At 32.8% G+C, this 22,205-nt stretch overlaps 2 protein-coding genes and 3 long non-coding RNA genes across 7 annotated transcripts; 3 read left to right on the forward strand and 2 right to left on the reverse strand.

Annotated features, from left to right (window-relative positions):
* LOC111921888 (serine/threonine-protein kinase Nek2) lies at positions 1-5,221 on the forward strand. Of its 3 annotated transcripts, none has more exons than XM_023917458.3 (15): positions 1-229; positions 1,133-1,254; positions 1,343-1,409; positions 1,567-1,632; positions 1,963-2,009; positions 2,086-2,131; positions 2,243-2,323; positions 2,419-2,461; positions 2,558-2,607; positions 2,678-2,759; positions 2,964-3,013; positions 3,199-3,272; positions 3,382-3,433; positions 4,012-4,431; positions 4,571-5,221. In XM_023917458.3, the coding sequence occupies exons 2-15, from the start codon at positions 1,169-1,171 to the stop codon at positions 5,084-5,086; spliced, it is 1,680 nt and encodes a 559-aa protein (XP_023773226.1). In that variant the 5' UTR covers positions 1-229; positions 1,133-1,168; the 3' UTR covers positions 5,087-5,221. The 3 variants fall into 3 exon arrangements, with proteins under 3 accessions (XP_023773226.1, XP_023773227.1, XP_042753771.1); XM_023917459.3 differs by having other exon boundaries at positions 1,136-1,254; XM_042897837.2 differs by lacking the exon at positions 1-229 and having other exon boundaries at positions 991-1,254.
* LOC122195754 (uncharacterized) lies at positions 3,915-4,666 on the reverse strand. The gene is made up of 2 exons (XR_006186453.2): positions 4,527-4,666; positions 3,915-4,387 (listed from the first exon to the last, which is right to left on the reverse strand). It is a non-coding gene; the product is annotated as an uncharacterized LOC122195754 (long non-coding RNA).
* A 532-nt stretch (positions 5,222-5,753) lies between the features above and the next one.
* Positions 5,754-7,683, forward strand: LOC111921890 (uncharacterized). Its single transcript, XM_023917462.3, has 2 exons — positions 5,754-6,161; positions 6,616-7,683. The coding sequence occupies exons 1-2, from the start codon at positions 5,787-5,789 to the stop codon at positions 7,582-7,584; spliced, it is 1,344 nt and encodes a 447-aa protein (XP_023773230.1). The 5' UTR covers positions 5,754-5,786; the 3' UTR covers positions 7,585-7,683.
* Positions 7,684-19,634: 11,951 nt separating this feature from the next.
* LOC122195728 (uncharacterized) lies at positions 19,635-20,041 on the reverse strand. The gene is made up of 2 exons (XR_006186335.2): positions 19,915-20,041; positions 19,635-19,812 (listed from the first exon to the last, which is right to left on the reverse strand). It is a non-coding gene; the product is annotated as an uncharacterized LOC122195728 (long non-coding RNA).
* Positions 19,715-20,488, forward strand: LOC111921894 (uncharacterized). The gene is made up of 2 exons (XR_002860309.3): positions 19,715-19,905; positions 20,022-20,488. It is a non-coding gene; the product is annotated as an uncharacterized LOC111921894 (long non-coding RNA).
* The last annotated feature ends 1,717 nt before the right edge of the window (positions 20,489-22,205 follow it).

Genomic DNA, 22,205 nt, shown 5'->3' on the forward strand with positions numbered 1-22,205 from the left:
CAATTCTTTTGCCGCCCCCTTCTCTTCTTCTTGTTCCCTCCGTCTATGACACCTTCAACCCGTTATCCTTATTTTAATTCAAATGCTCAGTCAAATCAATATACAACAGTTTCTTCATTTCTCTGTACATTTCTGGAAAACAATTGTTTGTTAATTTAAACCGTTTCTCTGTTTGCTTCTTTTTAATGGAAATCCGGTTTTCATGACTTTGCTTCATCTTCGATACCAGGTACTACATTATCTCCTTGCATCTCTCTTTCTACATTTCGCCTGATTTTGGTTTCTAAGCTACATACATTGATCGATCATCCTGGTTTATTTTGTGAATTTTAGTAATTGCGCTTTAGGTTTTCTCTAATTGATTCTCAATTTGTTGTTCATCGATCACTTTACTGATAATTCATTGAATTAGTGTTATATTTTGATTTGATGTTTCAATTGTAAGATCAAGAGTTAGGAGAAACGGTCGATTTTTTTTTATCATATTACTATGTTTTAAATTGATAATCATACAATTTATTAAGAAAACAGGCCATTCCATAGGAGGTTGCCTAATTAAATTGGCGTATTTAGGGGGTGATTGCATTTGAAATGTTTTAAAGTGATTATGCGATTGAAGAATCCGAAGATAACTTGAGTAAAACCATAGGTAATCTTACATTTCGATATTCAGTTTTGGTACATCAACTTTATTAAAAAAATCATTATCACTCTAAAGGCAAGTCCCTGTCATGATATTCCGATGCTTTTGCATATTGTTGAAAAGGACTAATTAGGAAGGATGAATGCGAAGGCCAGCTTACTTACTTACCTATTTGATTGGATATAAGGTTGGTGTTGATAGAGAACCTATAACAACAATAGTCATATTCTAGTTGTAATGTTCATTTATTGCAAGTAAAATGTCACCAAACCAATCTACGTTCCCATGTCACTTGTTGTAATCTGAATTTGTATTTGTATAAGAACAGCTTTGAAAGTACTTTTGCTTGTAACATTTTTGAAAACATGTGTTATTTAGACATGATACGTACGTACATGCTCTAAATTGGTCTCATTTACAATTGATTTTGACACTTTTGAGGCATGTTATAATGGTTGCAAACAAGTACTGAAATTCATGCAAATAAAGCAGAGTGGAATATAAGAGAGTGTTGGGGTTCATCAGATGGAGAACTACGAAATACTAGAGCAGATTGGGAAGGGTTCCTTTGCTTCTGCTCTACTTGTGAGGCATAAACGTGAAAAGAAAATGTGAGGCTTCTATGTCTATTGTTTAAATCTTTCAGATATATGGTATTGATCTAGGTCAATTCGATTGATGAAAACTCTACACTTTCAGGTATGTTTTGAAGAAAATCCGACTTGCCAGACAGTCTGATAGAACCCGTAAATCTGCCCTTCTGGAGGTTTCTATTCCTTTCATATATTGAATAAGTAATACAAACATTATTCATATAATAGTATGTTGTCCTAATGGTGCATGTGAGGTTAACCTTTTGGAAAACAGCATCATTTTAAATTTAATCCAAATTATGGGAACTTATCTGGTTCTGTTTTGTGCAGATGGAGCTTATTTCCAAAGTACAAAATCCTTTTATAGTAGAATACAAAGATTCATGGGTAGAAAAGGTATAGGTTCTTGTATTATCAATTGGAGTATGAAACTTCTCAGTCTCATGAAAATTGCAGCATCTTACTACACATGGTTTAAGGAAACTATGCAACTATTTCTCAAATATATATATAAATAGAAGAATCTTGTGAACCTAAATAAATATCATCATTTCCCATGTAATGATCATGAGGATAAATAGGTAATCGTAACATAAAAAAAAAAGGCCAAAACACAGATTTTGCAATTTCCATGAGACATAATGGAAAGGGAAGTCTTATAAATTATTTTTTCTGGCCATTATGCCCTCACCCCCATCTAGAATTCTGAAGCTTTCTGTGTTTCAGGGTTGTTATGTGTGTATTATTATAGCTCATTGCGAAGGAGGCGACATGTAAGCTATGTTGTTTATCAATTTATTACTTTATTATAAGATTGTTGTTGATGTTCACAATTATTTGTTCATTTAGGACTGAAGCAATCAAAAGAGCCAATGGAACTCATTTCCCTGAAGAGGTGAACTCAATGTTTGTACACAGTTAGAGTTGCATGAAAAGGGAAATCAAACACATGGTTTAATAATATATTAAACTTTTTCTTCATGTTTATATTTTTTTAAATATGCAGAAACTCTGCAAATGGCTTGTTCAACTCTTAGTGGCCCTTGATTACTTGCACGTTAATCATATCCTCCATAGAGATGTTAAGGTTAATACATTTTTCTGAATTGTTTCTACATATTCAGCTGGATTTATTTGAAAACCAGAATATGATGTAACTTGATAATTCCATTTATATTTCAGTGTTCAAATATATTCTTAACTAGAGATCAAGAAATCCGACTTGGTAATGGTTGACTGTTTTGTACTTTAAAACTATGAAATCCTAAAAATGTTGCACTTCATGGTTTTAATTAGCATTAGTTTGTTTTGTCATGTTCAGGTGATTTTGGTCTTGCTAAAATGTTGACTTCTGATGATCTTGCATCCTCTGTAAGTATATTGCTATAATGGTCTTGTTTTACTAAAGGCCAACTTTTGCTCACATGTGTTTTAATTTAAGGTTGTGGGTACTCCTAGCTACATGTGTCCTGAGCTTCTTGCAGATATACCTTATGGTTCTAAGTCAGATATCTGGTCTTTAGGTAATTTCCATATTTTTTTTATTCAGATTCATTTTAGTTGTTAGGGTCTGTTTGGTTGGATGGAATGAAATGACAAAGGAATGGAATTGACGAGGTATTGGAATAAGCAAGATAATGGAATGAGTCATTACATTCCTATGGAATGAACCATTCCATTCCTTCCTTGATTCCATCCTAACTAGATAATGCACTCGTTACATGCAGGATGTTGTATATATGAAATGATGGCTTTCAAGCCTGCCTTCAAAGCTTTTGTAAGTCTATCTTTTGTTTTAATGAACTTTTACTCCTAAGTCCTTTCTCCCTTCATTCCATGAAATTGCAGTGTTTGACTTTGACTTAGCACTTAGTTTTAAACATAAGTTTGACTAGTAACCAAATGTCTTAAATACCCTGGATTATAACTAATTGTTTGGTTTGAAATCTAATTTCTGAGCAGGATATGCAAGCTTTAATCAACAAAATAAACAAATCTATAGTCGCCCCACTTCCAACCATGTACTCCGGTGCATTGTGAGTTTTTTTTTTTTTTTCTTTTTTTAAATATATTTATGAGCCTCTAAAAACTTTAACTTTAAAGGATTTATTTTTCTGACTTTTTATTTATTTTTTTTGTTTCTAGTCGTGGGCTTGTTAAGAGCATGCTGCGGAAAAATCCAGAAACGAGACCAAGTGTATGCAAACTTGTTCCTCTTTTTACCCTTTTATTAGTTTTTTTAGAGCTTAATTCATTTTACACTGCTATAAAATAATTTTAAAGATATTAAACTTAGGGGTTGTTTCTTTTTGATTTAATATGTTTAATGGGTTAAACACTTAATCTGGACAGCTAACTATACACGACTGTTTCTTTTTGAGTTAATTTGGACAAATTGACTTCATGGAAAACCTGGCTTAATGTATTAAGATGCTAACCATTTACCTATTTGCTTTTTTTCCTCCTAAGTCTCAACACATCTCACATGAATATTGTGAAATTTGTTTTTTGGAATGTAAGAATAAAATCATAAAATGATCATCTAATCTTATTCAGTCTATACAAAAAAAACAGACTTTATGTATGCAATAATTTATCCGAACAAACATCATTGCATATTCAGTCAGTTTACTCATATAAAACTTAACAGAAAAAAAAAAAAAGGGAAAGAAAAAACCTTAGTCTTGCAATATTTAAATTCATTTGGTTGTGTGAAAAAACATTAAAAACAGTGTATACTTTGGAAATTGAAATTATTTTTTTACACATTTCCAGGCTGCAGATTTGCTCAGACATTCACATCTACAACCATACGTACATAATCTTAATCTAAACTTGAACCCCCCAAGACACCACCATACATATCCAGTCCATTGGACTGATTATACATACGAAAAGAAAACAACATTCATTGAACCTCAACCTCAACCTAAAATGGTTCACTCTCATAGTCATACAACACAAACCCAATCTTTCAGCAGTGATCGTGCCTTAAATCCTAGTGTATCTGAACATGATTTGTCAACATCATTTACTAGAAACCTATCAACTCGTGGTATCCATGAAAAGAAACCAGTTGTTAAGACACCAAGTGTTACCAAAACCCTAAGATCCACACCTGTAAAAGCTAATGCTACTCCTAGAAGACATTCTTCCTTGCCAAATATAACCAGAGGTGGTTCGGATCATCAATTGGTATGTCCATAATATTAAACTACTTATTAGAAAAGAAATAACAGATGCTATAATAAACAAATAAACAAAAGCAGAGTAGGTTACTGATTTCTTACATTTAACCCCTAATATTTGAACTCTGTGGTTGTTTGATTATCAGCTCCCGGAATCAAGAACTCCAGCCAGAAAACCACCGCGAAGGAAGATATCTGACCCAAAATCCAACACATGTCTTTCTAGTATCGAGTCTCCAGATGTATCGGTCAACGATCCACTGATCAACAAGATGACGGAGATGCCGTTAGGCTCAACGGAAGAACGCCTGATCCTAACCTCATCGGTATGTTCTTCCGGTACTTACATCAACAGCAGGAAGGAATCCGTTACAACCGACCATTGCTCGGTCAAAACCATTGACCAAACCCACACAAAAACCGTAACAACGGGGGATGGTCCGCGTAGGTTTGACACGTCGTCGTATCAGCAACGAGCAGAGGCGTTAGAAGGGTTGTTGGAGTTTAGTGCGCAGTTGATGCAGCAAAAACGTATCGAAGAACTAGCGGTTTTGTTGAAGCCGTTTGGACCGGAGAAGGTGTCTCCGAGAGAAACTGCTATTTGGTTGTCTAAAAGTTTCAAGGAAAGTGGTGGTGGTGGTGTTGTTGCTGGGAATTTTTAGGGTATTTGGAATTTGATTTCAAGAGTGCAATTGCCTTTGTAAGTATCCGTGAACTGCTTGCTCATGATTTGATGATTTGTGAATTGTAATTTGTAAATACGTGAGAGATAGAAGGGGGTTGTTTCAAGTTTGAGATGATCTGTGAGTTCTATCTTCTAAGATGATTTAATTTACGAATCACATAATACTTTTCTTTTTCTTTTGAAAAATTAGTTGTTAAATCTGTGGTTCAGAAATCTGAATACCGGACCAGGAACCATAAAAGATTAAGAAGGATATGATCAAAATTAGAAATAACGTGTTGTTTGCCGGTTGTGAAAATGTATTTGACAAATGAGGGGTTGCGTGTGTAAAATATATACGAAAATTTTAATTATACGGAAAATTTAAATACTAAGGAGTCAAAGTAAAATGGTGCAAAGTGTAGGAAAATCAGATTGAGGTTTTCTTAAGAAATCATATTAGAATGCTATTCTCGGCTCATCCACATGCATAAAAATAAACATATAAAAATTATTTTTTTTATGAAGTTAATAAATGATAGTTACTAAAAAATATCAAATTATAAATATTACGTGGATAAATATGAAAATTTAGAAAATAAAGACATTAAAAATAATATTTCACAGAATTCAAAAAGAAAGAGTCAAAATAATATTTAAAAAAGAAATAGAAGAGTGGAAAATATTATTTTAAAAAGATGAGGGATAGCAAGTGGCGATGGACATTAATCTCGTGCCCCAAACGAAGCGTTCAGTTGAGCGTTGACATTAATCTCTTGCCCGCCAAAACCTTAACCATAATGGAAGATGGTCAAACCCTGGAACTCTATGATCTCCACTACTCTGATCTTATGGCATTGTCTTCTTCAGATCACCGGTTACCAACAACTTCCGAAAACACCTCATATTTGGAATCAGTGATGAACACGGTCATGAAAAACCTAGGTCCGTCCGGTTCTGGTCTTCTTGCCGTCACCGGAGTCCCCAATGCTTCCGCTCTCCGCCAAACACTGCTTCCAATGGCTCGAAAGCTTGCTCTTCTTAACAATGAAGATCGCAAACGCGTACTCAAGGTAATGCGTTTGATAACGCAAAAATAAGTTGTTGATTCGAGAGATGTTGCTTACCTGTTTGATGAAATGCCTGAACCAAGTGAATTAGCTTCTGAGTTTTGATCTTTTTTAGTTGGATTGATCAGCTAGTTTTGAATATAGAAAGAGAGTTATTGCTTACATATGTTCACAAAGGGGTGTTTGGATGTGCTGCCAGCGATCAGTTATCTAATGTTTATCTGTTTGGATTCTGATTCTGATTCTGATTTTGACAATTAAATATAAACTACCTGACTCTCAGTCAGATCTAAGCTATATCATTCAAATTCTTGAAGTTTGCAATAAATCACTTTCACTTCTAAATTATATCATTCAATATATCACTTCTGAGATTGCACATCCAAACACCCCCTAAATTGTAACAGAATGATACAATTTCTTTCAAAAAGCTGAGTTATTGGAGGCATATCTGCAGGATCATGGGTTAGGGAGTGATGTTCCACTGAAGAACATAGATAGAACAGTTTCCCCTTTCGCTATGCAATTAAAATACAACCAAACCCTAGACATGACCAGTGTCTGTAACTTAATTCATTCAGAGACTGCATGTCACAGTTCAGATATTGAGAATCTGAACGAATTCAAAAATCTTGGGAACATATTCAAAGAGCTAGGAAATTGCATGATGGATCTAGGCATTCAAGTAGCAAGGGTGTGTGACAAGTTCATTGGTGGACATGAGCTAGAGCAAAGCTTACTAGAATCATGCTGTGCTAAAGGGCGTCTTATTCACTACCATTCATTTCAAGATAACCTTATTCTACAAGCTTCAAATACCAAACAACCCCAAAACAAGACATTCAAAAAAACCATTAGTAATCACTCTGATTTATGGCAGCAGTGGCATTATGATTATGGTGTGTTCACTGTTTTGACAGCTCCAATGTTTATATTTAATGAATCTTCCCAATCATGTGATGGACAAGAATGCCCTTCCCCTAGTGGACATACGTATTTGCAAATATTTGATCCGAATAAGAACAGTGTTGTAATGGTGAAGGCACCTGTTGGGAGTTTTATTGTTCAAGTAGGGGAATCAGGTGATATATTGTCAAAGGGGAAGCTTCATGCAACTCTTCACTCTGTTTGTAGACCTAAAAATTTGGAAAACATTAGCAGGGAGACATTTGTTGTGTTCTTGCAGCCTTCATGGAACAAGAAACTTTCTGTTTATGATTTTTCAGTGGAACATTTGAGTTTGAATGATGGGTATTCAAGAATATGTAATGAGGATAATCAGTTTCAAAATCCAAGTTTGGATGTTGGAAAATTAGTTCCACCACTTTGTGATCGATTGAAAGATGGAATGACATTTGCAGAGTTCTCAAAAGAAACAACAAAGCAATATTATGGAAGCAGTGGAGTGCAGTCGAAGAATAGATAGAATGGTGGAAAGATGATTGGCTTTTGCCTAATTAACATGTTGATAACAATTTATTGAATCACTAAAATTAATGAAAGTGGTTTGATTTGATTCTCGTAATCATTGGAAATCATCTATAATGGTGGAAGATGATTGACACAATTAGTTTTGTTAATGTAACTCTGAAAGCTATTTAGTTCAATCCATTACAACATTTTTACACAAAATGGTGTGATTTTTTTGTATAAATCCAAACTAATTACACCAATTTTAACACCTAAATATAGATATACAATAATCCTTATATTTATTAGTATATTTACAAATTGGATCCAATTTTTTTTATTGTTATAGCAACTCTGTAAGTTATATTATTAGACAGATATAATAAAAATAAATTATTCGTATATAATTAGTTTCAAAGCATAGAAATTAAAGTATTACGTTTAATATAAAGAGAAGTATTGAATTTTCAAATAAGTTTGAAATATAAAAAAATTAAATTTGGTATACATACTAAATTAATGCCCGCTTAATTCAGCACTACAATATCAGAAAGGAACAGATAACCAATATGTTATTAAATAAACATAAAATGCATAACATTTAAACATAAAGATTCAACAAAGGAAGGAGGATATTTAATTTATCTTCAACAAAAAACCAAAGTTGAACACCAAATATGGGGCATATAAATAGTATATTACAAAGAAACAAATAATCATTATGTAAGTAAATAAACTAAAAATACATAACATTTAAACTACGGATTCAACTAGAAAAAAAAAAAAGTTTTAACACCAAATATGGAGCAAATAAATTGTAAACACCAAAATCCAAAATGATGTGACAAATGGTATTGGATTGGAGAGATTTAACATCAAATTTCATATAAAAAGAGTTTTGATGTTGGGCTCGAGATACACTATGATACACATACAAATAAGTGATATGTGGAAATTTTGAAGTTAAGAATCCAAGATATTACATACTCTGATGATAGGGTGACAATTCATGACACGATATGACGAAAATACATAACACGAAACGAAATTAGGACAAAATTGAAATTTGAATTCGTTTTTGTGTCCAGTGTAAAAAACATGACGTAGTGTCGTGTCGTGTTCGTATTCAAGATTCGACATGAAATTGACACAATATTAACTTGTGTTTGTCGTGTATTTGTGTTTATGTGTTTGTTGTGTTTTGTAAGATTAATTTTGAACAAAATAAACTAATGGTTTTTATTAATTTTATCTTTTTTATGTTTGTTGTGTCGGTTGTTTTTATCGTGTTTTGATTGAGTCGTTTTGGTGTTAGTAAAACAAAACACGGCATAATGTTGTGTTCGTGTCATATAAAAATTGTCGTGTCATTTCGTATTAGCTAAAAAACACATCATGATTGTCCGATTTGTCACCTTATGCTATGATAATATCTAATTCTTTTACAAAATTTTCCTTATTTTATCTTTTTATTTCCATTTCCTCGAGTAGGCTATCGTTTTCTGAAATATCTTCTAAGAGATCACATCTTTTATGAAAATAGTCGTGCTGTGCTGTGCCATTTTAAGCCTTCTATGGGGTCCCATCCCATCTTCTAGTGCTGTATGAAAAAAAGTGTAAACATAGTGGGATTGTTTACAACCATCAAAAATACAATATCATTCAGTTAGTCCAACATTTTTATTTACTGTAAATGGACAGTCGTGTGTTGAGTCTCATGAAATGCAGTTGATTTGATGTATCATATGCTTTAACATCATCAACCAATCCAATGTGAGTACTAATTAAATTGATTCCATGATACGACATAAGTGCTTCTTAGCATATTCACATTTCACCATGGCATTATTTGACTCTTGAGAATGATGTTGATGAAACTTAATTTTGTAGGGGACCAAAGTTATTGCTCGTGACCCCCCATTGAGACTGAGACTTCATAAATTGACATATGGGAATTGGAACATCAATTCAACACTCGTGATTGTCGAGGTAATCTGATCTAATGGAAATCCACCCAAGTTTTGTTGCCCAAAATCAAAAATCAAATTGATTAGGAGATGGGAATGCATGTTTAACATTTAATTTCAGTGAATTTTTGATAAGGATAATTCAAAAAACCTGATAAATTACACTAGATTTATATTAAAAATGGTTTGACTAATCGAATCGAGTCAATTAAGGAGGTCTAATATAGGTTCTATGTCAGGCCTATATGCGGTTCTAAAAAATAATTATAGCTCAAGAATAATTCATTGAAAGTTCGACTTGTTTGCAGTCTTATTCAAATGAAATTGAAAAATTATTGGGTGCTCAGGTGTTCTTTAGATTCATGATTTTGCATAATAGTATTTTTGGCCAACCTATGGAGCTACGTTGAAATAAAAATTCACTATTTAATACTTTATGACTTTAAATATTGTTAAGTGTTCATGTTTGTTTCATTCAATTTTTAATGCTTGAAGTGGGTCCTTTTGTTTTTATTCATTGTGCTCAAACATGAAAAAACCAACATTTCTATAAGATAAGAAAATTTTGAAATGACAACTATATCTAAAAATCTAAAAATAACTAATATATTGATGCAATCAAGTCCTCGACGGAAGATATTAAGGATGGATGAATAGAAAACGCTTATAATCTTCTTGTTTCAATTGGATGCTCCAAGACATGTTGATCACAAAGAAGATAACGAGCCATCCGTAATTTGGAGGTGTCTGAGGATTACGCTATGATGCCAAAATTAGGGATGTGTACTTAAGAGAATGTATGAGAATGATATAGAAAGTTTGGAAGTGAACTGCTATTTGTTGATACCTCTTGTGCAGTAGGTATTTGTAGTGTTAGCGAGAAAGACAATATTTGCAACATTATACTATTTCTGTAGTTTGTGGGTGGCTCAGGTTCCCTTGTTGGAATTGGACATGACGCTTTTGGCATTGTGACGTTGCTTTGGGTTTAAGTGTGTCATAACCTGACTCAGCCCTTGATTTGGCTCATGGGGCATAGCACCACGACCCTATTTTTGGTATAAGATGGTTTGGTCGTTGTTCGGTTTCTATAGTTTTAGTCAAACTTTTGAATTGTTGACATGGCTTGTTCTTGTAGTTTTCTAAGTTGCATGCATTGTCTCTGTGACTAACTCTGCGAATTATCATTCGTTAAATGCTTGAGAAATGACAATTATACCATTTTTTTCTCAATTATTTCTACGTTGTTGATAATTCATGGACTATTTTTGTAAATTATTGAAAACATGGCAATAAGCTTCATCCCATCGACGAAGATTTTTCACTCTTGCCTTTGGCATGTGTCTTGCACCTCTGGCAGCTCTCTCTTCGCCTCTTTATGATTATGTCGCTCCCACATCTATATCTTTATCGTCTCCGGTAACACTAGAAAGAGATTTTTTGGTATAAAGGCAGAGGCGGTTGCTCTCTCTCTCTCTCTCATGCGAAAATTGTCATCGGTCGTTAACTGCTAAAAGTGGCAAACATCAATAGATTTAATATGTAGTATATCAATCTATGATAAAAATTCATATTAAATTAGATAAGAAAAATCAATCAAAACGTCTGTAATCCATAAGATTACAGGAGCTCCATCGAATGCAGGAGCTCCACAAGCACGAAACTCTTGGAAAAAAAGAATGCGAGCTCTATTGGTCGCCATAACCTCAGCAAAGAACGCTCCCAAGCACTCATCCAAGATCTCCAAAAACCCCTCCTTGACCGAACCAAAGATTACAGGAGTCTTCTCCAAAACACCACGGCTAATCTCATGACGAAATAAATTCATGCGTCAACTCACTAGTCGGCTCAGTACCCTTACCTGAGCCAGAATCAGAACTTAAACCTCCTTCCTGGAAGCCCATCATGAAACCGAAATGCAATCATGCAGAAGATCATAACATAGTCAAGAATCCTCTTCCCAAAGCTTCTTAGATTCTCCAAGACTTTCCTCGATTTGAGTATGGATCCTGTGATTTCAGTAGTACGGGCCTAATACTACCTTCCACGTCTACCCATACTTTCCTCAAGGACCATCTTGAATTCTCTAAGTCACCCACTCCACTGATGCACTAATATTCGCTAAACAGCAACACAACACCTGCCGAATCACTTCCTAGGCTTCCCTCTAGGTTCCCGACCTCACCCTGCCATCAGCTGCTCAAGAACTCCTCATAATGCCAGTCGTCCACTTCATGAATACCGACATATTCACTTAGTAGCTGACTCCCATCATCCAAGAGTTCCACATAGCACAAAGCAAACAACATTTGTGCAGTAACACTCCAATCTATAAAGCTATCATAGCTCATTCACCTTACACACTACCACTGATGCAAGAAATTCCACCCTTACTACCGGCTACCTTATGCATGCAAATTATACACAGAATAGTATCAAATAGACTATCGAATAATAGACTCTACCCCAGAACCACAATCAGACAAGGAACGGGAAATAAGTCCAAATCAATTATTCTAGGGCTATAAGATCCTAACTGTATACAATTTTGAAAGCATACATTTAGCAGTTACTGATACCTATAGATATTCCCATTACAACATAGCATTCAATACTCTCAAGACTACTAAGCATCACACATATCAATCCAATCTATCACTTATTAATCATCTCTAGCATGCAAGTCTACCAGCTCATACAATACACATATAACGGCCTCTTTCCTAACATTCTATCATGCAACAACGGTGCAGATCCTTGGCCCTAACTAGCATGCGATTCACCGATTCATAAATCAAATCATAACAAATAACATGTATGGGTATTTCGGGAAAACTTACTTGAGCTCAGCTAATTGCATGCACCACACCCTTCTCTTATTTTAGAAAAATCTCTTCTTAAAAATACTTTTCTTTTGAAAACTTTAACAAATCCTCAATTTGAGTTCAAACGCACTCAAGAGTATGTTTGAATCCCTCAAACCAAGGCTCTGATACCAACTTGTAACGCCCCCAAAATCATGACATAATTTTTTTTTCTTTTTGATTAATAAATCGTTAATACATTTCTTTCTCATGAAACCAAGGTAACCAATAGACATTATCAAATCAGAGTAATTCACAGAATGCAGAAAATATGTGGTGTGTGCCCTGCAATCGTCCTGAGCACTTTCATTTGAAAACTGGAGTACTTGAAACATAAACTGAAAATCGTAAGCACAAAGCTTAGCGAGTTCCCCAAAATACCATAAACATACAACCACAAAATATCATGAAACATACATATAATTTCCATTGGCTCCCTCACATGGTCTTTATCCGGAATGTCATGGGCTCCCCCCATGGTCTTTTCTTGGAATGCTATGGGCACCTCCCATGGTCTGATATCCAACTGCATCAGGCTACCCCGAGGTCTTCCATGCAAGTATCATAGAGACAACTAGCATAACACATATCACATTACAACTATCATACCACATAACATATAATGGGCCGTCATTGGTGCCTTCGACCCATGGATATAATGAGGAGACTTACCTCGAACTGTAGAAGCTCACCGAAACAATCCCAAGTTGCTGCCCTAACGGCTTCCTTAACTAGCAATATCAATAATACACCCAATTAATAATTGGGCTCCAATCCATAACCACAACTCCATACCTGGGGTAAAAGGATCATTTTACCCCCAACCTAGCCTTGACCAAGCCCATGATCCAAACTACAATCTGAAAGGCCCAAAGGCCCACTAATCAATGGCCCACTTTTCTAAATTGGTCCCAAACCCCTTTCATGTCCCTACCCCAACCATTCTTTCTAGTCCACACACTTTGTATCTCAATGGCCCATGAACAACTCAACCCCAAAATACCACAAATAACTAGATCCATCAAAGCCCACTAATGGCCCAATTTTACAAATTGGGCCCAACCATATACAAGCCGTATACTAAGCCCATAGTTCCCTTAATTATAAGTCAAATGTCAAAGTCAACGGTCCGAGTTGAGAGTTCTCCCATTAAATGCACAGATCGGGAACATTCACATCAACTCATAGAGTTCTCCTCATGAACTCGTCGAGTTGGCCAGGAATCAAATAGCTTAATGCATTAAGTCGTTTCCGTCGAATCTAGAGGCTTTCATTCTCATATCTCCTCCCAAATGATGACTAAAAGGGTAGAGTTTCCAACTTTACCCTTAAAAACCACTACAATGAACCCAGACCCGAATCCTTGACTTAATAGAGTGAGGCTTAACCCATTAAGCCCTTAAACTCTCAAAACATAGTCCTAAAACACAGATCTAGCATCCCAAGGCTGGATTATCACGTAAAGTTTCCAACTTTACGTTCATGCATGTAAGAAAGGAAATCTAGAGCCCAAAATGGCTTAATAAAGGGCTTAATGCATGGATAGGACTTAGGACTTAGCAAAGCTTGCAACTTTATGCCAAGAGAGGTCATAAAAGGGTCACATCTAGCATAATAATCCCTGAAACTCTTAACCTTTGGACAACCCAATCAAACACCCAAAAATCAAACTAAAACATCCCATAAAGAGATCTAGAAGATAAAAACACAAGGTTTCGACTTTATACCTCAAAATGACTGCAACAAATGGAGAGTTTCTGGATCCAAAGCCTTCCTTCCAAACTAAGTACCTTCATTCTTCAAACTCCTTCCAAAAAGAACACCAAAAACCAACTCTCCAAACTCACTACAAGCTCACACACTCAACCTTGAAGGATAATACACGAAATTAGGGTTTTTTGGAGAAGGAGGCTGGTAAGGAGGCCTGCAAAAGGGAGTTAAGGTTTTTAAATAGGATGCAAAACCTTAAAATTAGGGTTTTGTCAAACAACGACCAACTCGTCGTGTTTTCCTATACCAACTCGACGAGTTGGTCCTTAAAAACACGCACCCCAAAAGCTTTAAACACGTCGAGTTTATGCCATAAACTCAACGAGTTGGCCCCTAAAAAGGGAATTTATTTCCATAATTGACCTTCTAATTCTGGATGTTATAAATGATTTTAAAACAGATAACTATAAACACAATCCTTTTAAAATCTCTCAAACTGAAATAAGAAATGGGTACGTATAAAAGTTATTATTTAGAACGATATGTTAAAGTCAAGTTCATATTTTCATGTATCAGTTTTTTGGTGAAAAAATTGAATTTAGAATAATATGAATATGTATTGACTGAATTTATTTTATATATTTAAAAAAAGTGAAAAGTAAAAATGATATTAATTGGTTGTGATATTTGTTTTAGTAGTTATTGCATGCATCTATAAATATTGGTATTTGATATCTGTAACAAATGATTTCAAAACAGATAATTATAAAAACAATCCTTTTAAAACCGAAATAAAAAATGGGTATAAGAATTATTATTTATCAAACTGAAATAAGAAACGGTTATAAGCGTTATTATTTAGAACGATTTGTTAAAGTCAAGTTTACATTTTCATGTAATTCAAATTTTCGGTAAGAAAATTGAATTTAGAATGATATGAATATGTATTGACTGAATTTATTTTATATATATAAAAAATGAAAAGTAAAAAATTGCAAAAATGACTTTTGCTTATTTGTGGTCTATTTATCTACGAGTGATATAATTGAATTTAATTTAGTAAAATTATAATTATTAACAATATTAAACATTAAATTTAATTTAGTAAAATTATAATTATTAACAATACTAAATAGTTACTGGTTTTGTGTATGTGTGTAATTAAATAAAAGTGTTTAAAAATACTTATTTTATAATACAAGAAATAAAACTACAGGAAATATCAATGAAATTATGAGTACGAGAAACATCAAGATTTTATATTTACTGTATACATTATGATCTAATAAAATAAATTATAAACCTTTGGAAGCTAAAAATACTTTTTTTATTGTATACAGTATGATCTAATAAAACAAAATAAAAATCTTTTGAAGCTAAAAATATTTTTTTTTATTACGGTGAGGAATTGAAGTATGAATATTAAATATTATAAATATTTTTACAGTAGATTAGATATGTCCACAAGGAAAATTAGAAGAATAAGGAATTTCAATTTTAAATTAACCAATATCTCCTCAATTAAAGCTGTATTGGGTATTGTGTTCGTGAATCAAACATCTATGGAGCATTCATTCTCTGATTAAATAGAATGAAAACATTAATTAGATTTAATTCAAAAAAATCATAAAATTAGATATGAAAATTATACCCGATCCGATAGGTAACTTGGTTGATCCATTCCAATTGGAGACGGGTATTTTCTGCAAAAACGGGTACCGGGTATGGAGCTGGGGATCCCCATTATGATAAAACTGGGGACGGGGCCGGGGTCGGGTACGCCAATCCCCAACCCGCCCCGCCCCCGCATTGATGACATTATATATATATATATATATATATATATATATATATATATATATATATATATATATATATATAGGGTTAAGTTTAAATGAGAACATTATTTAATGTGAGAACGTGAGAACACTACTTTATGTTACTGTTCTACTATGAATTTTGTATATACAACGATATGGTATTATTATTCAACAAATATACGAACAATCACACATTAATATTCACATTAAAATTTTGTATGTACAACTTTATGATATTATTCATCACCGAATATATGAACAATCACATATTTAACATTCACATTAGAATTTACTAAATTACTACATGTATATATAAATTTTATAGTAGAATATCAATATAAAATTGAATATATTCATATTATAATTACTACAATACTATACATATTAAATTCATAGTAGAATAGTAACACAAATTAGTGTTCTCACGTTCTCACATTAAAGAATGTTCTCATTTGAACTTAACCCTATATATATATATATATATATATATATATATATATATATATATATATATATATATATATATATATTAGGGGTGAGCAAAAACCGTACCACAACTAAACTCAACCGCATAAACCGATTAACCGCAACCTTAATAAAAACCGATGGTGAGGTTCTCTGTTTTTCAAAAATCGCAAATTTGTCGTGCAGTACGGTTATTAGTTTTCAAAAACCGCACCGCACCACATATATTGTATACATTTTTTTTATTAATTATTAATATATTAAATATTAAAAATAGGACAAGTTTCATGGATGAAAAAATGATAAAATTGTAGAAGACAAAAATGTTGGTTTTCTTGTATGTTTAACTTTTGAAAATGGTGAAATTTGAGAATTTTCAGACACTTATTGTTAATTACTAGCGGTTTAAAGTTTTTAAGATATTAGTTGTTTGTAATTTAAGTTAATTGTTTTATATATTATTGTTTTTTATTATTACAAGTAATATGTTTAAACTCTTAAAACCGTTTGAACTCTAAAGTGCGATTAAAAACTACACAAAATAACCACACCAAATTCATGCGGTTAATAATCGAAACACATAAAAACAAAACCGCACCGCAAAAATAACCGTCTAACCGCACCGCAAAAATAACTGCACCAAGTGGTTTTGAAAATGGATTAATCGCATTTACAGTTAGTGGTGAGGTTTTTGCCAATAACCACACCGAACCGCACCACGATCACCCCTATATATATATATATATATATATATATATATATATATATATATATATATATATATATATATATATATATATATATATATATATATATATATATATATATATATATATATATATATTACTATATTGATAATTTATTGATTATGAAATTACCAAATCGTCACTTCTTGTTTTCATTGTTTGTTATATTTTATGATTTATGTAACATAATCTATTATGGCCTCTGTTTTTTTATCACTTTAATAAACTTGATTTCTTTGCGTAAGTTTAGTTTATTTATTTTTTGATACATCAGGGATGGGCCGGGGAAAAACCCAATATTTAAAGGGGAAAGGTTTCAATTCTCCGTATCCATCAGGGATATGGATGAGGATCGGGACGAGGTTAGGTACTTGCGGATGGTGACAGGGATGGTCAACCCTGCCACATACCCGTCCCATTTCCATCCCTACACAAAATGACATGTGGATTTAAATTTATTCAAAAGGGAATCTTCAGAAAAGTCCTAAAATTTTACCCTAATTTACGAAAAAGTTCCAAACTAAAATTTGTTTACGAAAAAGCATGAATTACCGGTAAAAATGGCGATTTGACCCCCTTTTTCCCGGTTTACTGGTTTCACTACTTACATATTTCATTAAAGTCTCATTATTTTACCATAATTTACAAATAAGTCACAAACTAAAATTTAGTAATGATTTAGCCATTTTCTCCATATAACCTACATTTTATCAGTTTCATTGATGATTTAAACACATAGTCATTAAATTAGTTGATAAGATGGATACGATAGATTATATAATACTATATTCACTGTAAAATTTTATATATCCATCTAATCGGCTCACTTATAACTATGTATCTAGGTTAGCAATGAAATCAATAAAATATGAGTTTCCGGGAAAAATGACAGAAAATGAGTTGATGTCTGATGAGATGCATATATTGGGTTACATAAGATTAGTAGACAATTTGAAATTTCTTATAAACGTAAAAAATGAAATAGTTGTTGCTAGTTTATGTAATTATTACAGTTTTTGTTGGATGTATTTTATATTACAAAAAAAATATACAAGATATCAAAATATCAAGTTTTATGGTAAACATAAAATTATATAACTCAACATATCCATGTCATCAGCTCATTTAATGATTAGACGTTCTGGTCATCAATTAAACCGATAAATTGTATGTTACATGGAGAAAATTGTCAAATCATCACTAAATTTTAGTTTGTAATTTATTCGTAAATTAATATAAAATAATGAGACTTTAATAAAACGTGTAAGTAAAAAAACCGGTAAACCGGGAAAATATAGTCAAATCGTTATTTTTACCGGTAATTCATATTTTTTCGTAAACAAATTCTAGTTTAGAACTTTTTCGTAAATTATGATAAAATTTTAAAATTTTTCTGAAGATTTCTTATTTCAAAAAACCACAGATTTACATATAACAAATTCAATAAGAATATACACAAAAGCATGGTTGTTCGATTTGAGCAAAATAATTTTTAATCCTCATTAAATTCCCATTTGTTTGTTTTTGACATTTCAACCACCAACTGCCCTTATCCTTTGTACGTTTTCAAGCGAATGGCCACATATTCCAAAATATCGATTTGCTATGATTTGCTTAAATATTGGGCATCACCATCACCAACCCATAATATCAAATGTCTCGTATATCACCACCACCTCCACCGTCATCAACAGGTCCACCACCACTATTCATCCATCAGCCATCGATGTCAAAACAATCACCATTATTAACATCAATGTCATTCATCAAACTATGTTTCATATAATTCCTAGATACATACAGACCTCAAAATCTTATAGTATTTTTATACAGTCCGAATAGCTAGAAATGTACAAATATTTCTTGTAATATTATGTTAAAATCAGTTATAAGCAATCATTTTATAGCAAGCACAAATTGTATTTTTTTTTTTATAAAAGTAAAGTCTTTATCAGTTACAACTATTTTCTTAAGGGTACTTGAATTCATATTTGTGTTGTTATTCATAATGATCAAACCTTTCCTGATCATATGCCAGTTTTAGGAGCCATTTGGAAAGCTCTTGGGTTACGGAATCACCTCTTTGATGAGTTTTTCCAATTGATCATTTGTTCGAAATCAATTTTTATGAAACAAGGAAATATGACAACCCTTGTTTCTCTTTACCTTTAAGTTTTTCAACATATTTACATACATATTAACATAGATGCATGCCTACCTACATAAATGTATACATATATACCATTTAAATGATCAGGTCACCATTTTTTAGTGATTAAAATCTTAGATTGTATCTGTCTTATTTAAATGTTATTACGCAACCGATTGTAAAACTTTTTCTAAGTTTTGAATAAGCAAGTAAAGTAAGAAGGGTTTATGCAATAAAAATAAGGATTTTTTTTCTTCATAAAATAGTGAAAATGGTATTCTACTTCTTGATAAATAATGATATTCAGTTGAATTTAAGTTGAAGGAATGAACATGACAATTGAGAGAACATTCAACGAATGAGAGATTCTTCATAAATGAATTCATTATTCCAATTTAATCCATAAAAATAAAATGAAAGAAAACATCATATAATGTCATGTCGTTTTCAAGTGAATTTTCCCGTGAACAAGTGAAAGTACAAAAACCATCCCCAACTTATTTCAAACGAACATGTTTACCCCCTGAAAAAAATTATTTTTTCAGATTGACAAACACTTTATAATTTATATCCAGACCAAATTAACGATCGGGAGTTGCGGACACAGAGAATAAAGGTAACGTACCCTTTTTTTTTTATCTTCAGATCGTCGGAAGTCATGGTCCACCTTGCTCGCTTTTCTTCTTTTTGTTTTTGGAAAAGAGTGAAAGCTGATAAATATGTTCCTTTTAGTCATCAGATCCAACTGCTCCAGTTAAGAAGACGACGATCATGATGTCAGTGTCACGCCTCTTCTGATCTCAGAATTTTGTTCGTTTTTGGATTTTTCATGGAACAAAAAAGTATTTGCAGTGAGGGAGACAGGATCAGAGTAGGTGAAGAATGTCGGGGCGATCGGAATGATTGGTCGGCCGGTGATATTGCCAATACGAGTAGCTGCCTCTGCCACCGCGAGAATCTCATTATCCGTCGTCGTCCCCGATCGGTGATGCATCGTTTTCATCCACAAAAGAGATACAGTGTTTTGCAGACGATATGTTGTTGCCATACATGCTTCAGAAATTTGTACCCACTGCATTAAGCTACTTGTACAATTGGAAAGCACTGCTGTTACGTTGTAAAATAGGCGGAGTAAAAGTGAGACTGTAACGACTTTTAATCAGTTAAAACTTAAAAGGGGTTTGATTGATTAGTCGATACTTTTGATGTGTTTTGTTAACATTTAGAACAATTATTAATGTATAAAAAATACGGTTATAAAAAGTTTAATTAATTAAACTATCCACCCCATTGTACATTCATTCGTTATAGGTTAGACGACGTTAATTAATCGAATAAGGATTTATAAACATTTGAAAAATGTATCAAGCATTTTCGGCACGTTAGACTACCCACCCCACTGTATATTTATTATAGGTCAGGCGACGTTAATTAATCGAATAAAGATTTTAAACATTTGAAGTATGTATCTAGCATTTTCAGTATGTTGGACTACTCACCCCACTGGACATTCATTATAGCTGATCGAATAAAGATTTTAATCATTTGAAAAACGTACCTAGCATTTTCAACATGTTAGACTACCCAACCCACTATACATTCATTATAGATGAGGTGATGTTAATTAATCGAATGAAGATTTTAAATATTTGAAGTATGTATTTAGCATTTTCAACATGTTAGACTACTCATCCCACTGTATATTCATTATAAGTTAGGCGACTTTAATTAATCGTATAAAGATTTTAAACATTTGAAGTATGTATCTAGCATTTTCAGTATGTTGGACTACTCACCCCACTAGACATTCATTATAGCTGATCGAATAAAGATTTTAATCATTTGAAAAACGTACCTAGCATTTTCGACATGTTAGACTACCCAACCCACTATACATTCATTATAGATGAGGTGACGTTAATTAATCGAATGAAGATTTTAAATATTTGAAGTATGTATTTAGCATTTTCAACATGTTAGACTACTCATCCCACTGTATATTCATTATAAGTTAGGCGACGTTAATTAATCGTATAAAGATTTTAAACATTTGTAAAACGTATCTAACATTTCCGGCATGTTAGACTACCTACCCCACTATTATAGGTTAGACGACGTTAATCGAATAAATAGAAATTTAAATGTTTACCTCAACCCTAACAAGTTCTCGTATACATCCCTCAAGGAGGGTTGTATGTTCATCTTGCAACTCCACATAACCGTATAAGAAACTCAATTGCTTCTTTAGTTTGGCCACATGAGCGACCAGCTTTCTAATGATTTCATCATGTGGTGGAGGTGTTGGTACTTCTGTATGTGGGGGTTTCTATGGTGGTGGTGTTTTTACTATAGATCTAGTGAATGTCATACTTATTATATTATATTTGCTTGTATAATGGTGAATGATATGATAACAATGTTTGTGTAATGTATATGTTCATTGGCACAACAGATTATTAACATTCCAACGGTTGCATAAGTCTTTTGGATTCCTCATAAAGTACAATTTAAAAACAGGAATAATAAATAAATGGATTATTTTGTTATTCATCAATAGTTGAATGGTTTAATTAAAACTTATAAAAGATAAGAACTTAATTTGCAAATACACATATTTAATTATGATTGTATAATTATCGATCTAATTATAGATAATTATGTCATTAGTTAAAATGTTTGATTGGTTGGCATGTTGAGCATCAAAGCTCACCTTATTTAAGACGATTGCTTGGTGTGCAAATTTGGCATAAAGGTTTGCCTATATTTGTGAAAGCTTTAGCCTCCATAAAGAGGGGTTGGTTGTTCCCTAAAAAATCACAAAAAACTACTAAGAAAAATAAGATGTCCTTTGCTTTGAAGATGATTTGTTGTGGCGTGTGAACTGATAATGATATTCTAATTTTGATCCTATAGCAT

Source organism: Lactuca sativa, chromosome 8 (assembly GCF_002870075.4).
Source record: "Lactuca sativa cultivar Salinas chromosome 8, Lsat_Salinas_v11, whole genome shotgun sequence".
Classification (NCBI taxonomy): domain Eukaryota; kingdom Viridiplantae; phylum Streptophyta; class Magnoliopsida; order Asterales; family Asteraceae; genus Lactuca; species Lactuca sativa.

What these genes read in the sequence shown, in the direction of transcription:
- LOC111921890 (XM_023917462.3), top strand. Translation starts at nt 5,787, where the DNA reads ATGAGGGATAGCAAGTGGCGATGGACATTAATCTCGTGCCCCAAACGA. An exon ending in ATCGCAAACGCGTACTCAAG is followed by an intron (nt 6,162 to 6,615) that starts GTAATGCGTTTG and finishes GCATATCTGCAG; the next exon opens with GATCATGGGTTAGGGAGTGA.
- LOC111921888 (XM_023917458.3), top strand. Translation starts at nt 1,169, where the DNA reads ATGGAGAACTACGAAATACTAGAGCAGATTGGGAAGGGTTCCTTTGCT. An exon ending in TCCTCCATAGAGATGTTAAG is followed by an intron (nt 2,324 to 2,418) that starts GTTAATACATTT and finishes TTTATATTTCAG; the next exon opens with TGTTCAAATATATTCTTAAC. An exon ending in GTGGTTCGGATCATCAATTG is followed by an intron (nt 4,432 to 4,570) that starts GTATGTCCATAA and finishes TTTGATTATCAG; the next exon opens with CTCCCGGAATCAAGAACTCC.